The sequence below is a fragment of the Silurus meridionalis genome, chromosome 11 (assembly GCF_014805685.1).
Source record: "Silurus meridionalis isolate SWU-2019-XX chromosome 11, ASM1480568v1, whole genome shotgun sequence".
Classification (NCBI taxonomy): domain Eukaryota; kingdom Metazoa; phylum Chordata; class Actinopteri; order Siluriformes; family Siluridae; genus Silurus; species Silurus meridionalis.
The window spans coordinates 14,431,621-14,448,160 of NC_060894.1; the positions used below are offsets into that span (position 1 = coordinate 14,431,621).

The window sequence follows — 16,540 nt, forward strand, 5'->3', positions numbered from 1 at the left end:
GTGTGCAAATGCTCTTACTTTCACTATTAAACATAGCCGTGAGTTGTATTCTTATCTATTTTACCATTCTTCCGGGTTTTAACAATGCGTTGGACAGTGTTTAACCCTATTTTATCTCCCTAGCTGTTTTCTTTGCTTGATGCAAGGCAATTTAGATCCTTTTGAAATAGAGAAACATATTTGCTATAACCACAGAATGTCTTCTCAGATGGTTAAGAAATTAGAAGCTTCTAACTGCAGTTAAAAATAAATAATGTTGCAGTAATTCTCCAATTGAAGGCTTGTACCTTTTTGCTTAGTTAAATCCAAGTGGTGACTTTTTTTGGCCATGCAGTGAGTGACTTTAAATAAATCTGATCAATGTTACAAACCTCCAACATAAAGCTGACTCAATACAGACATAAAGACTGAAATACAGGTCACATTAAGAATGTATCAAATTAAGCGAATAATGTGCCAAAAAAAGTGTTTATTTAAATTATTAATGGACAAACTGAATTTTTTTTGGGAAATCTTCTGTCCAGTAAACATGAATCACTGAGAGGGAGAAAGTCCACATGAATGGATGACAGAGGAGGGATTTTTTTTGCTTTTGTTTAAAAAAAAAAAAAGCAAACTAACACCTCATGACTGGGAAATAAATAAACAAGCATGTTTGTCTTTTCCACGATGATGAATAATCCCTGATTGCTCAGACACTCGTCGGACATTGACCTGCTCCAACTCTATCTCGAGGAATGATTCGAAGCTCCGATCCATGTTTTAGGAAAACGTTTCCTACCAAGATGAAGACAAAAACAGAAAACATGATTTGAGATCAGTTATAAAACATTTTAGTATATTACAGACATTTTATTTATAAAATAAATACACACTGATCAGGCATAACCTTATGACCACCTGCCTAATACTGTGTTAGTCGTTCTTTTGCTGCCAAAACAGTTCTGATCCATTGAGCATTAACAGCATTAACTTCTTCAGCTACAGGAGCTCATTTATGGACCACAAAGGTCAGCCTTAGTTCCCCACATGCATTTAATGAGCCTCAGGCACCCATGACCCCGTCACAGGTTCACCACTGTTCCTTCCTTGGACCACTTTTGATAGATACTGACCACTGCAGACCCAGAACATCCCACAAGAGCTGCAGTTTTGGAGATGATCTGACCCAGTGGTCTAGATATCACAATTTGGCCCTTGTCAAACTTATTCAAATCCTTACGCTTGCCCATTTTTCCTGCTTCTAACACATCAACTCCGAGGACAAAATGTTTACTTGCTGCTATTATATCCCACCCACTACCAGGTGCCTTGATGATAATCAGTGTTATTCACTTTACTTGTCATGAAGTTATAATGTTATGCCTGGTCATTATAAATATATGTACTTAATCAACAGTCAAGTAAGTTAAGTTAAGTCAGGTAAATCCCAGAATTTATTTTATTTTTTTTTTTTTTATAAATTTTCAAATGAGTTCAGGTTAGAAATAAAAGTGGATGAAAATAAAGTAATAAAATAAGGACATAGACCTTTAAATAGAATAATAAAATGCATTTCTTCATGATGTCAATGTATTTAAAACTCATCTCTGCCTTATCTTAATTACAAACTTGTTGCTTTTCGAAACACACTAACATTCATTTGCCAGTTGAAATACAAATAAATAGAAAAATGCTCTGTACAAAAATCAAGCAAAAACAAATATTCAATGGTCTTCTTTGTCTATGCGTAAACGTAGCTATATCTTAAAAACCTATTGAGTGCAATAGCGAGATAGATGCAAGACTGCCTTTTAACCTTATAATACTGTGCTGAAACAGATGCAATCATGAAATATTTGACAGAAATTTACTGAGATTTATTTAGTTGAACAGCCTGTGTGCAGACAGAACTGCCAACTCCAAGAACTTGTAGTTCTTACACAGAACGCTTGTTTGTGTGTGAATGTACAGGGTATCACTGTAACCACTACGTGTTTAAAGTGAAAAGACTGTTGTATGCATGTTTGTTTTGTTTTTTTAGATCTAATATATAGGCCTTAAAAGTTTTACTATAGGCCTCCTTAATGATTTATACATGAAATACATCTATATAAAAGATATAATAAGCATATACACTCACAAAATGGAGTTTGCAGGAAAAATATCTTTTAGAGTCTGAGGTCAAAATATCCTTAATGACACTGCACCAGCACAGAGTTAATGGTTTCAATTTGAGGGATCCATCTATGCCATTATTCCATAAATTACACTGTGCACATGGGTCAGAACTCTGGAGGAAATAACACCACAGGGACACAGCTTCATCACGTTTTAGGCACAGGTTTAAGTACAATTGCTTTTAAAAAAAAGTCTAGAACTCTGACCAGAGAGGAAGAACTTCTAAAGATATTTAAAAGTAATAATGAAGGGGTCTTAAGCGAATTCATAACTTAAATGTAGCGTTTTTTTTTTCTTTCGGGTAAATGTGAAATCTATGAAAAAAGCAGAGCTATAAAAGGTTTTTTACCTTGTAATGTTCTACATGCACTCAAGGATATGACACATTTTTAGTTTTCGAATTGTGAAAATCGTACATCTTCAGTTGCATTGTTTAAATATGGGAATACATAGAGACGGCGCATTAGCTTGTTTTTAGGCTTACAATAAAGTCACCTTGTTAGCTTGAGTGTTTGTTTCTATTAATAGATATTTAGACGCATTTCTTCAGCTTATTAAAAGGAGCTTTGCAAGTCTTCTTTCATATTTGATGATACCGCATATAGAATGACGCCATTTTCGTTATAATGGGCCTTAATTATAATAATAATGATAATTATTCTAACACGGTTATGACACAAATTTAGTTCACATCATAGATTTTTAATTCTAATGGAGATACTGAGCTTCTGTACTTAAAGCTGAACTTTAACGCCGACCTGCATGTATCTCAAATGTAAAATAATAATTCTCACGAGGGAAATGATCTCATAACAGGAGAAAGAGGCACATCGCCTTCTCAGAGCACAGCATCAATATTCATTGTGTAATATGTGAAATTTACATAACAACCCCCATAGAGAACCATTCTTTCAGTCTGCTCTTCCTAAGGGGGAGCTAACAGAGGCCTGTACCCAGCAGACTAAACGGAAAACACTGTCTGTTTCCATGAACTACATTGTCACATAGCTCAAACAATCGAGGTAGGGGGGTTAGGGTGAGGAACAGGGGTGAGGGGGCAAAAATCCATTTCTTTATTAGCTTTGAGGAAAAACTTATTCTACAAACAGAAAGCATAGAAGGCTTCAGACTGTGCAACTCTACATGATGAGACAAACCTGCTGTTTGTGCTGGATTGATTCCGATGCCATCTGCACAGAAAGAAAAATTAGGAAATCATTAGAATGGCGTTTATGTGAGAAAAGCTATCAGACTGGAAAGCAAACAATATGTCAGTAAAAGACAGACTGCTGAGTAACATTTAGAATACTGATTGTATTATTACAGTACATCTCTGCAGATCCTAAAGCTGTGTGTACTGGACTACGACTGGATGTCACTCGACACATAACTAGTACGCAGCTAAACAAGCGTGACCGCGTGTGCTCCTTTACGTACCCCTTGTAAGATTAAATGCTCTGTTCACTAGGGGGCAGTTCAGCGCCAAACAAACCAGCATGGTAGGGGGAATCATTATGGTGGTGGTGGTGGTAATGTTGATAAAATTGTTGGTGATGATATGCAGAACTGCGGGAGTGTTGTTGTTATTGTGATGGTCATAAGGTGGTAATGATGATTGTGGTGGTGACTGGGGAGAGGTAATTATCATTGTTATTCCTAGTAGTGGTAATGAAGGTGTGATGTTACTGACAACATTAGTTGTAATAATAAATGTGATTATGATAATAGAAGGTAATAGTTGTGGGGGAATCATAAGGGTAATGATGTGGTGGTGATGACTGAAGTGGTGGAGGAGTCAATAATGATGGTAATCTGAACATGGCAGTAGTTACAGGGAAGTTAATGGTGGTAATATGGACGGTGTTCAAGGTAAATATGGTGGTAATGACTGAAGTGGTGTTATAAGGACAATGCTGGTGGAGATAATGGTAAAAACAATGATTGGGTAAAAATGGTTAATAAGTGGTAGAGATAACCATAATGATGATAATAATAATGATAATGGTGGCATAGCGATGACTGTGATGGTGATAAGGATGATGTGATAGTGGTGGTTAGAATGGTGAGGGTAAAGATGATGTCATGATAGTGGTGCTGGAGATAATTATAATGGCGGTAATTATGCAAGTGAAGATAATGATAATGTTGGTAATAATAATGGTGGTAAAAACCGTGGTGGAAAGTAAAGAAGTAAATGTAATTTGTTTCTGTATCTAAATAGCTTTTTCGCATATCTGTACTTTACTCTAATACTTCCATTTGGGGAGACTTTTACTTTAACTTCACTACATTTCAAAGTCAAATATCTACATTTTGCTAAATTAGTCGTTCCTTTTTATTTATGAGTGGATAAAAATTGTATTATTACTATTAATTGTATCATTTTATTAACAGTGTAGTTAAGCTCTAGATAATCGAGGATGTACCGCAGCTTTAAATAAGAGCTGGAAAAAAAAATTAAGAAATATTGAAATAAAATTATGTTTTTGCATATTTCTATGCAAATAATATCTAATATCTAAATATTAGGGCTGTCAGTCAATTCAAATATTAAACCTCGATTAATCGCATGATTGTCATGAGTTAACTCGTGATTAATTGCAACCTAATCACGAACCTTAAATTAATACTTTAGGTTTTTAATACTCTAATCAACATGGACATGGACAAATATGGATGCTTTATGCAAATGTATGTTTATTATTAGTGAAACCATACTGAACATAAAGACAAAATATTCCTGTAAATGTTTTAAAGCAATTATAGTGGATAATTAAACTTTTGCTATGTTTCCACAGGGACGGTAAATGAGGTGATACCGGAGAAACTGTACCTCTTCTAATTTTCGTATGATTACATAATCCAAAAATATTTGAATCAGAGAAAATGGTTTATGTGAATTGGTTTATTTAAAAGTAGACATTTCAAACTTTCTATACATATATTTATTATACCTGTGAGGAAAGTATTCTCTGAGATTCAGGTTGTTGTATTTGTGTGTCTGTGCAGAGAGATGACAGGCACAGAAATACTAATAATTGACAGGGATAATTGTGATTCACCAGAGCTGGAGTGGAGCTATGAAGAGGATGATGATGAAATAAATGGATGTGTTTTTTTTTTTTTTTATATGTATATAATTAAACCTAAGATAGACTTAATCTAGGTGGACTTACTATTTAAATCCTCTCCATCCCTGCTAATGTCTAAAATTATGCCAGATTCTTTTTTCTGCTTGCTTCTATTTTATTGGCTCAGTTGTGGTTTCCTCCCCCTACTCCCCTAAATTTAAACTACCTAATATTTTCTAAAATGGGATGAAATACAGTAGGGGGTTCTATTAAAGAATGACCCAAGTTATATGTAAGGAAACAAAGCTTGTGTCATTTCCAGACTCAGTAAATATTGTTCTCTTAAGGCTACAAAGGAGGGGTGGGTGGTGGTGGTGTCATTTCTACTCACCATTTGTAATAATAGCACTGGTTGCGGCTGGCACTTTAAACTTTAAGGGGGAGAAGAAAAAAAGAGAGAATGAGAAAGGGAGAGGGGCATATGTGAGAAAATTGTTACACATTCCAACAGCCACTCACAACAGGATAAATACTGTCACTAGGCGCAGCATGGCCTCTCAGACACAGCAAAACAGGTAATCTGTGTAGGTAATTGAGGTCTCTGACAACTGAATGAGAGACAGACGGATACAAAAGAGGTTCTCAGGGTTTAATAGTGAGAGCAAGCGATAAAGAAAGGGAGAGAGAGAGTGCGAGAGAGAAAGTGCGAGAGAACAAGATGCATTTGGAGAAAGTGAACTCTCAGTCAGGGGTCCTCGAAAACACAACACAAGTCACAATGACATTTCAGCGCGAAGCCGGAGAAACCAAGGGTGATGACTGCCTGCTGGCTGCCTCTCGCAGAATCTGAATTCAAACTAATGCGTAATCATTTGAGATAATTCCTGTTTATTTTTAATGAAGTGTGTGTTTGCATGTGCAGGGTGTGTGGGTGTGTGTGTACATACATGCATACATACATATATGTACAGACACACACACACACACACACACACACACACACACACACACACACACACACACACACACACACACACAGCTACCCTTCTGGGACAAAAGAGCCTCCAGTCTCCACTATACACTTTCCCCTGAGACTACTGTGATTCATTCAACCTTGGCATTTGATTCAGGAAGCACTGGAGAGAAGTCATCAGAATAAAGTGCTCCAAACAGCATGCAGAGCTGTAGCACTGAAGGAAGTCAAAGGAAGCAAGTACAGTACAGGCCAAGTGCAGAAATGGCAGGTGTGGTTATTGCAGGGCAATAATTTCCTTTTATTTCTTGAACAATTAATAATTAATGAACTAATTTCTTACATAATTATAAATACATTGGCGTATTAGTTTTTCATTTTCTATTTATTAGAATAGACTACAAAATGTGAACAATTTGTAACACTACCACCATCGTCTATAAATATTACATATGTCTTTTATTACATAAACATCCACCACAACAAAATCCATGTTTCTTCCCTGTATTGTACGGAATGATGTCATACCATGGCTGTGCAAGCAACAGAAATAAAGGAAATACAGCCTCAATTCTAAAAACAGTTGGGACACTATGTAGAATGTGAATGAAAACAGAATGCAATGATTTAAAAATTTCATAAACCCAGATTTTATTCACAATAAAAAACAAATGCTGAAACTAATAAAAAAGCACAATTTTAAGAATATAAAAAATTGTTTCATTTGATGGCTGCAACACACCTAAAAAAAAAAAAAAAGTTTACCACTGTGTAACATCCCAGTATGTCTGGGAATTGAGGAAAGCAGTTGCTAGAGAATTGGGAGTATAATGCTGTTCCATGTATGTCTGATACAGGAGTCTAGCTCAACAGTCCTAGATCTTCTTTGTCGTATTTTTTGTTCAGAACCCGGACTCTTCTACTGCAAAGCCATGCTGTTGTATTAGATGCAGTACCGGTGATGCAAGGCCTTCCCTGAAAAATACAGCGTCTGGATGGTTGCTCTAAAACCTATATATATCTTTAAGCATTGTTGGTGCCTTTCCAAATGTTAATGCTGCAAAGGCAGTAATGCACCCCATACCATCAGAGATGCAGGCTTTTAAACTGAGCACTGATAACAAGCAGGGTGGTCCCTCTCTTCTTCAGTCCAAAGGATGAGGCTTCCTTTAGGGCCCGAAGAGCAGGGCATCCTATATTGATTTTTGCCCTTGTCCCTTGTGCACAGCGATTTCTCCAGATTCTTGTAAACGTTTGATGATATTATGTACTGTAGATGGCGAGATATTCTTTTTTTTTATGTTAAGGAACATTCTGAAATTGTTTCACAGTTTTTTTTAAAGCATCTGCCTCTCTAAGATACTCTTTTTAATACCCAGTCACGTCACTGACCTGTTCTGAATTAACCTAATTACCGTATTTTCCTATAAGCGACTATAAGCCGCTACTTTTTTCCCCACGCTTCGAACCCCGTGGCTTAAACAACAAAGCGGCTTATTTATGAATTTTTCCTGGGTTTTCCCGGTTTCACAAACACCAAGCCAAAAAACTGAGCGCCAAAACATTAGACCAATGAAATTGCGAGCGGGTTCAGGTGAACCAATTAAACTCTTAAATCGTGCTCCCACTAAATCGGCCCGCACCAAATCATAAATATGGATGAGGATCCTCTGACGTTTGACCTGCCGCTCACTCGGACTGTCAACAGGAAATGCTGAAAACAACCGGGCATGAAAAAACACACTTTACCTGTGTTCTGAGCTGCACGGCATCGGGAAAAAAGCTTCACCGATTGTGATACAAGCCGTTGTAGCGCGTTGAGTCAGGGTCATGGGATAGCTCGCTAACTCCAGTTGCAACAGAAATCATATAAGCACAGACAGGTTTCCAAAACTCGTGCTTTTTTTAATTTTTCTTGGCAACATCGTTACGGGTTAGTCAAAGAAACTTAGAAATGAGCATCAGAAAATAATAAGGACATATTCCTCGGTCTTGCACACATGCAGTAATACCGGAAAAAATGCGGCGGCAGGCTATTCCCAAAATACCGCTCTGCTCTTAAAGGAGCCACAACATATTTCACCCGTTACACCGTGTAACAGACACTGTCTTTCATTAAAGCCTGTGTAAAGTTCATTAGTTTCAATGTAGACACTGCGGCTTATAGACAGGTGAGGCTTATTTATGTTCAAAATAAAAATCTTAGCTCACTCAGCTTATATTTGGGTGCGCTTAATAGTCCGGAAATTACGGGTAGTTGCAAAATGTTCCTCCAGCTGTTTCTTTTTAGTAACGCCTGCTTTCCAAGACCTTTTGCTGCCCCTGCATTTTAGATATGTCACAGCCATCAAATACAATAATGACCTTTTTTTTTTCTTAAAATTGTAAATTTTTCTAACTGAAATATATAAAAGGGGTGAAAGCAGTAAAGATGTGAGCATAAAGAAAACCTTGGAAGTTAGTGCTTAAAGAACACATGTTTGTATTGATAATCCAAAGGCAGCTTGCTAGCCATTATAATAAATGCTAATATGGAAGCTAGAAGAACAATTACATCAAAGAAAATAAAACAAAAACTAAGGGGGATTTTGAAGGCCAATAAATGAGCAAGGGATTTAAACAAAAAAAGCCTACTAAAGCTACTCTATTTAGCAGACAGACAAAATAAAAAAAAAAATGTAAAAAATAAACAGCAGCAGCAAAAACAAAGAACCCTACATTTTGCCTGTTAGACAGCTTAAAGCTTGCTGTGTGTGTGTGTATAGAAGGGTTTATTGCAATTACAGTATATGTAAGAGACGAATGTAAAAGCAGTGAATCATTAGGCTGAGAGGGATATGATCAACATCTTTAGCAAGCTTACCACAACCAGATCAAATCAGCAGGAAATTACAGTGTTTAAAAATAAAAATAAATAAATAATAAAAAAAAAACATAAAAAAACACAAAAAAAAACCAAAACGAGAACAAAATAATAAAATAAAACATGGAACATGATTTGATATTTCCACAACCCATTACTGGCTTTTGTATTCAATTCTTTGTCTTGGAAAATTGATGGACACAAGCAGGATTTTATCCAAATAATAAAAAAAATAACATTGGATCTTTAAAAGAAAAAAAATTAGATCTTAAAAACCAGCTTTAGTTCACAAGTGTTGCATATTAATTTTTCAGAGTATGATCACACTGCTGTTATTTCACTTCCAATCCACCACAATGTTTTCTAAATTAAAACAATCTCACCTCTTCTGCTGCAAACTTCAGCACAGCGGTGAATGGCGTACTGTCAGGTACACTTAATCTGAAACATACAATGAGAAGAGAAATTGTATCTTCATTATGGCTAAGATGCTTCATGTAAAATGGTTATGGCAGGTACAAATATAATAATATAATAACTCTCCACTACACTGAAGGCTTTACAAATTATAGCAATGTGCATAACACAAAGATGCAATCAGAACTGACCATAATATTACACACTGATTCGCTATCTAGGAACCAGCAAAAGAACATACTGCAAATTCAGAAAAGTGCACATACAGAAAGTAAAAAAAATCTAACCGATTATTTGAATATACAGTAAATATATACAGCGACACTAACTACTGCTGTTATGACAAAGCATAGTTTTTGTAATTTTCTGAAATAATCCTGAACCGCTCAATCAAGATAAACTCTAATTTATATAATAATATATCTGGGAATCTTCTGGGAAGCTGTTCCACTACATTTTAGAATGTGCTTATGGATATTTGTATTTATCAGCCACAAAAGTGTTTCAAAAGGCTGGTAAAGGTACTGATGTAGGTGAGGAGGCCTGGCATGCAGTCAGTGAAAAATCACGGCCTGCTACAATGACCACAACTAGCTCAAATAAACATTCACCTCATATTATCTCAACCCCGATTAAATAATCATAACCATCTTAAATACAGAGAAATCAGCTCAATTAATCTGGATCAAATAATCCCAATCATGTACTTCAAATCAGGTCAAATAATTTCAAACAAATAATTATATCAAATAATCCTAATTAGTTAAAATTGTAGTGGTTGCCTTAAATCATCTCGTTCATCTGGAATAATTCTAAACAGATCAAATGATTCTTCTTCTTCTTTAGGCTACCATTAGGGGTCGCCACAGCGGATCATCCGTCTCCAGATCAAATGATTATGGTCACTAATTTATTGCAAAAAAAAAAAAAAAAAAAGTGCTTTAATATTTTCCTGCCCCTATCGCCCAAAGACACAGGTATAAATGTGAATATACAATAAATTACAATGTTGTATAAATTAAAGAAATTTCTACTACACAAACCTTATTTGACAGAATATGAAGGCTTATGGTGAGACATTTTAGGTGAGATTTACAGTTCTCAGCTCATATTTAATAATAACTCACTGGTGTGACGGAGTTGTGCAATGGCTCATGTGGATGAATCTCCAGAGTCTTCAGGGTGTGGAAAAAGCTGTAAGTGTTATTCTTTTACTTTGTTTTAACTGTTTCTCAATAAAAGGTTTAGCCCATAATTGTCAGGTTTCCATTGAAAAGTGGGGCACAGAATGTTTTAGTTTAATTATTCTAGAAATGTGCAATTGTGTGAGGTGACAAGGGTCCCCCCCTCCCGAAAAAACAAACAAACAAACAAAAAAAACAATAAAAAATAAATAAATAGGTTTCACTGAATATTTCGATGAGTGTGAAAGAGGACGAACACTAAAAGGTTGTCAGCCAAACTCTTATTTCGTCCCTGATAAAGAATCCAGTTTAGAACTTGTAATTTACACTGCAGTTTCTCACATGGACCAATCTCTAAATAAATAACTTCCTGCTTTAATTACCTTATTTCTTATGCAAGAATTTTCCAATTCATTTGTTTTTCATATGGATTTACATTTGCTGTTCTGGGAGAAATTGAGTACACATCATGGACTTAATATCACGCTATTTATACGCTTATTTCATCATCAAATATTGTGAAAATAGGTCTGGTTTCACTACAGCCTCAAAAGCGTTCTGCGTTAACCGCAGAAAAAGACTGGAATTTCTCTGCATACAACATTTTGATAAAATTAAAACTTAAAATAAAACTTAAATTAAAAAAAATGGCACATGGCAGTAACACCAACAGCTTCGTTATTAGTAGAGCACAGCACACTATTAATTAACATCAACTACAATGAATGTGACACTTCTTTATCTCTGTGTATAATTTAAAGCTGGCAGAATTATAAATTCCTCTATCTATAATCATGTAAAAATGAACAGTTCATGAAAATGACTGCAGACTGCTATTCCTTGTCAATGCTGATAAGTGACCATGGCATAAGCTGAATAGTCAATAGTTAGAAGCTGCTGCTATGACTTTCATGCACAATAACCTCTAGATTTTACACAGAACGGTAGGAAAAACTATAAGCATCCAGTGAGCAGCAGTTCTGTGGTGGAAAATCTTGATGATGAGAGAGGTCATAGGAGAATGACCAAACTGGAGCTGACAAATAACCATAATGAGCAGAGAAGCATAGAACATGGAGAAACTTGAAGCATACAAGCCACAACAGCAGTAGACCAGATCGGGGCTCCAATCCCATCAGCCAGGAAGAAATCACAGGCTCACCCAAAATACAAGTAGCCTCATCTAGTTCTAATCATCAACTCTCCAGCAATGAAGTGTAAGAAGCATGCGTACACCATAAAGATATTTCCCATTTCTATGACTTATCGAGAGATCACTTATCAAGTGGGAATAAAACATGTTGACTCCAGATGCAACATTACAACAGACATATGAGTCATTACATGTCAGATACATGTCTAAAACTTGTTTTAGCCTTTTTCTATTTGTGGCATGTGACAAACACCACACTGTCCACTCCCCTGACAAATATAAAATTAATAAATACAAAATAAATAAATAAGATCTCCAGAAATATTTTTCCCGGTTACATAAAATCTGCCATACATCTGGACAAACAATTCAATTCATTTCTTTTTTATTTGTATATTGCTTTTAATAATGGACAGTGGCCTAAAGCAGCTTTACAAAAATAAAGAGGTTATAAAAGTTAGAATGTTTAAGTTTAGTGCCTATAAGTTTGTTCTAGAAGGAAGAAACCTTGAGAGGAACCAGACTCAAAATGCATCCTCATCTGGATGGCACCAAATGTTTATTCATTATATTTTTATATATTCATGCAAACTGCGGTCCTAAGCCATTATAGCAGTTTATATTAATTACAGTCTGAATTCATCCTGATAGTTCTTGAGTTGCCCAAACATATTTTAATGTGTCTAAATACTTCAAATTTACCACAGAAAGCCGGTTCTTTTCCACTTGAATTAATAGACACTAAAAGCCACAGCATTTTCTTTAGCTTTGCCGGACGAACGAGAAATAGGATACAAAATGTTGACAGAATTAAAAGATAAATTTCACATGGCTGGAATTAATATTTTTAGAGGGATTAAATTCTAAAAATGGCTCCCCATATGGGATTTCTTTTTTTTAATTATATAAATTAATTATATTTTCCAGAGGCATAAGTGGCATAAGGCTGACAACGAAATAAAGACTTCTAGAAGTTCTTATGTGGGTACGATGAGAACTCTAAAACTCACAGAGCTCCGGACTCTGGACTGTCACTTCAACTCTGGACTTGAACAGTGCACAGTGCCACTTTATATCACACCCCACTGCACATGGACACTTTAAGGACAATCACACACTAAATCATTTTAATTTGTACTTCCAATATCTGCCATACTAATTCATGTATATACATATATTTTCATATATCACTTATAGTTTATACTTTTTATTTATCTACTTTATTTTTTTATTCTTAAATTCTATACATTTTTTCATGCTTATATAATTAGACAGTCGTACAGGATAACATTGGACAGTCGTACAAAGCATTTCACTGCATGTCGTACTCTGTATGTGTGTGTATGTCACAAATAAAATTTGATTTGATTGATTTCTGTAGATTTTGATTCCTAAACATTGCTTCCCAAAAAACAAAACAAAAATTATGTAAACAACAGATTTAAATTAAATCATTAGAAATCAGCCAAAATAAAGACCCCATTTTTTTGTTTTACAAAAATATAAATGGACACAAAATGACCCATACATAATTCCACATAGTATGTAATTCTAATATCTAATCCTGTCCAAATGATACACGAAACACTGAAAGATACCGATTTATCCCACGTTGCCTCTCGTTGTTAAACATTCAGAAAATGCACAGTACACTGAAATATGAAGGCTGTCTCTTTGACATAAGCCTGACAATGAAATAAAGACTTCTAGAACTTTTTACATGGGTACAATAAAAACTCTAACACTCACAGAGCTCCCAATATAAGACCAAACCGAGTGTGTGACAGATTTGGAAATGGAAACACCTTGTTGATTAGAGATCAGAGGAAAATATCCATCTGAGCTGCCAAGCATCTTGGCAAAAACCGTGAGGTGGCTATGTTATAACAGCAAAAGACTATAACACACACACAAACTGGATTACAAAAAAAATCCTCTGGTCTTTTCCAGTCTTTGACTGTCTGGTTTGGGTGACTGTGCTCAGCCTCAGATTGCTCACTGAACTGTGATTACTGTTATACACCGGCTTCAACAAGGACTGAGGTGTTGTGTTGTGAGATGTTTTTCTGCACACTATGGTTGTACTGAGTGGCGTCCAATGACTTCTCAGACCAGTCTCAGACATTCTTCATCTAATCTCACTTATCAACAAGGTGACGTCTCTCATCACAAGATACATGTCTATGTGGGACTGCAGTAACGATAGTGTAACATATAACATCTGCGCTGCTATACAGCTGGATTACAGGCTAGCTGCTAACATCTGGATGAAACGAGGGAGCAGTACAAGCTTGTATATTTCTCAGATGGTAGATCATCTATTCGAGCAAGTGAATATAAGACGCAGTGAAAGACTGACTGTTAAGTTGTTTACTGATTCTTTAATGAGTTGATATGCACTGAGCTGAATGCTGAGCTCACACTTACACTTTGTAGGGTAACCGAGGATCCGACGTCAGGGTAATTTTAAAAGTGACTTTAGACCTAAAACACAAACACATACACACATTCAGTTCGGTATAAATCTCCACAAGTCACACAATCATTTAACTGCACTACACTTACATGTTTTCAACTTCAGAGACCACAGCAATGAGTTTATGCCGAACCGGAAGTAGCGGGGTCCTGATGGAACACGTCAACCTACGAACAGAGACTTTTTTTTTTTTTTTTGCTTTTCAGTATTATTTCCATCTATTTCTCCCTTCTTTAAATATTACTTATTTTCTTTGAGGACAGCCTAAACACACTAACACATGAAACGATCAAATAAAACTGAATGTGTAATTACAGCCAGGCAAGTTCTGGAGACACCTAATCGCTTACCGTAAACACTGTATTCCCTGTGCTGGGAAAAAAAAATCAGAAAAACCCATAGCACATTATCCGAAATGAACAGACCCTCTAAAGAAAACAGATCGGTTCTAGTTCCAGTTTATTTATATCTGTTTAACGGTGTAAGAAATTACTATTCTGACAATGTAGCTTTATATAAATTCAGTTGGTTTAAAACAATAGTGAGCCAAGTGCCTGTTATTTATTTATTTGTTTGTTTACTTATCTATCTATCTATCTATCTATCTATCTATCTATCTATCTATCTATCTATCTATCTATCTATCTATCTATCTATCTATCTATCTATCTATCTATCTATCTATCTATCTATCTATCTATCTATCTATCTATCTATCTATCTATCTATCTATCTAAATAACATTGTTTGTGTCAGCTGCATTCGCATGTATTTTACACAACCAGGATCCCACAGAGCTGATTTCTATAGGCTGGCAGATCATTTTGATGCCAGGAACACGCCAGTCAGTCAGTCTGTCTGTCTGTCTGTCTGTTTACAAAATCACTCAAAATAAATTCCGTAAAATTAGTATAATCAGAAAATCAGTAAAGAATCATACAGAATTTATCAAATGCAATGTTTTTTTTTTTAGATATGGAGATATGCTTCATCCAGAGAAAATACCAGGGTCACAATGCAAATGTTAATGGCAGGCACGCAGCTTAGGCCAGTTTCATCATGATAAGTAAACAGTGTAATATGTAGCTTAAGCCGTCACAGATGGTTGAAATAAATACTGTGATTATTGTTGTCATTGTTCTCCCCAACACAGCATACTCTCCACAACCGAGGACTGATAAAGTGTCCTTCCAATATTATGTAAAGAACCCACTAGGTATTTTATCATCCTATGACATTCTTTCCATTCAATTCTTTCTAGATTACATGCATCAGGTAAGTATATAAATGTATAATTGTAAGTATATAAATCTGTAAACAAAGAGCTTCATTTAAAAACTAAACTCCAGCTTCACCACAACAGACTGAAGCAGCAGCAATATCATTCTTTCACATTTTTCTTCTTGGAAAGAAACACAGTCTTGTACTTTGAGGTCAAATTCCAATTCCAAATCGATTTTCTTTTTAGCTTAAAGACACTGGCCTAGATCTTTATGCTATATGGAAGTGGCACACAATACCAATCTTGTCCAGTGCCTTCAAAATTTATGGGAATATCTTATCTTTCCCATCAGCTTTGCTAGGTTTTGGACCAAAACAATCCAAAACAAAGATGAGCACCAGCGAGTTCTTCCATTGCCCAAATAAAATATTTTAAAAACCTTTTGCCACAACTGACTGTGTTAAACAAAACACATGGCCTGTCATTGTGATTTCTGTGTAGTTATGCAGATGCTGTTAACATGGCCGCAGAGTGGGGGCTGCATGAGATGCATAATGAGCCTTACTGATTCTGCCATAGCAGTCAGAACAAAAAGGAGATATTTTTGACCAGAATAGAGCATGACTAAGCCTGAAAGAGTTGGGGGTTTTTGATGTTGTTCTGAAATAAAGTGGTCCGCTATAGGAGCATTTGAAGCACAATTGCTTAAGAATAGAACCAAAAAGAACAGTGGATAGTAAATACAATCTACTGGGTTATTCACAGTCCACATCATTATTGATCCTGACTTTATGGAAATAAAGTTAACACTAAAAAAGATAGCAATAGAAATGTACCAGAGTGCCTGAGCAGGCTGTTTTGAGAAATTTCAAGATTCTAAAAAAGTGAAATCCACTCCAATGAGTTAGAAGAGACATTTATAAATGACTGTGTGTGATGTGTGTGATGGACAAACACAATGCACTTTCCAACTGCTGTGGCGCACATGTGTTTTCTCTGCTTTCACAAAAGCAGCATGAAA

General features: G+C 35.7%; 1 protein-coding gene across 2 annotated transcripts; it reads right to left on the minus strand.

Annotated features, from left to right (window-relative positions):
- Positions 1-449: 449 nt before the first annotated feature.
- Positions 450-14,712, minus strand: ufm1 (ubiquitin-fold modifier 1). Of its 2 annotated transcripts, none has more exons than XM_046861623.1 (7): positions 14,648-14,712; positions 14,387-14,464; positions 14,249-14,305; positions 9,451-9,508; positions 5,623-5,662; positions 3,318-3,350; positions 450-777 (listed from the first exon to the last, which is right to left on the minus strand). In XM_046861623.1, the coding sequence occupies exons 1-7, from the start codon at positions 14,695-14,697 to the stop codon at positions 692-694; spliced, it is 402 nt and encodes a 133-aa protein (XP_046717579.1). In that variant the 5' UTR covers positions 14,698-14,712; the 3' UTR covers positions 450-691. The 2 variants fall into 2 exon arrangements, with proteins under 2 accessions (XP_046717579.1, XP_046717580.1); XM_046861624.1 differs by having other exon boundaries at positions 14,387-14,477; positions 14,648-14,659.
- Positions 14,713-16,540: the final 1,828 nt, after the last annotated feature.

Coding starts and splice junctions, on each gene's coding strand:
- ufm1 (XM_046861623.1), bottom strand. CDS start 14,697: ATGGGTTTTTCTGATTTTTTTTTCCCAGCACAGGGAATACAGTGTTTA. Junction 5,663..9,450: donor TGAAGTTTGCAGCAGAAGAG/GTGAGATTGTTT, acceptor TCCCCCTTAAAG/TTTAAAGTGCCAGCCGCAAC. Junction 778..3,317: donor CAATCCAGCACAAACAGCAG/GTTTGTCTCATC, acceptor TCATCTTGGTAG/GAAACGTTTTCCTAAAACAT.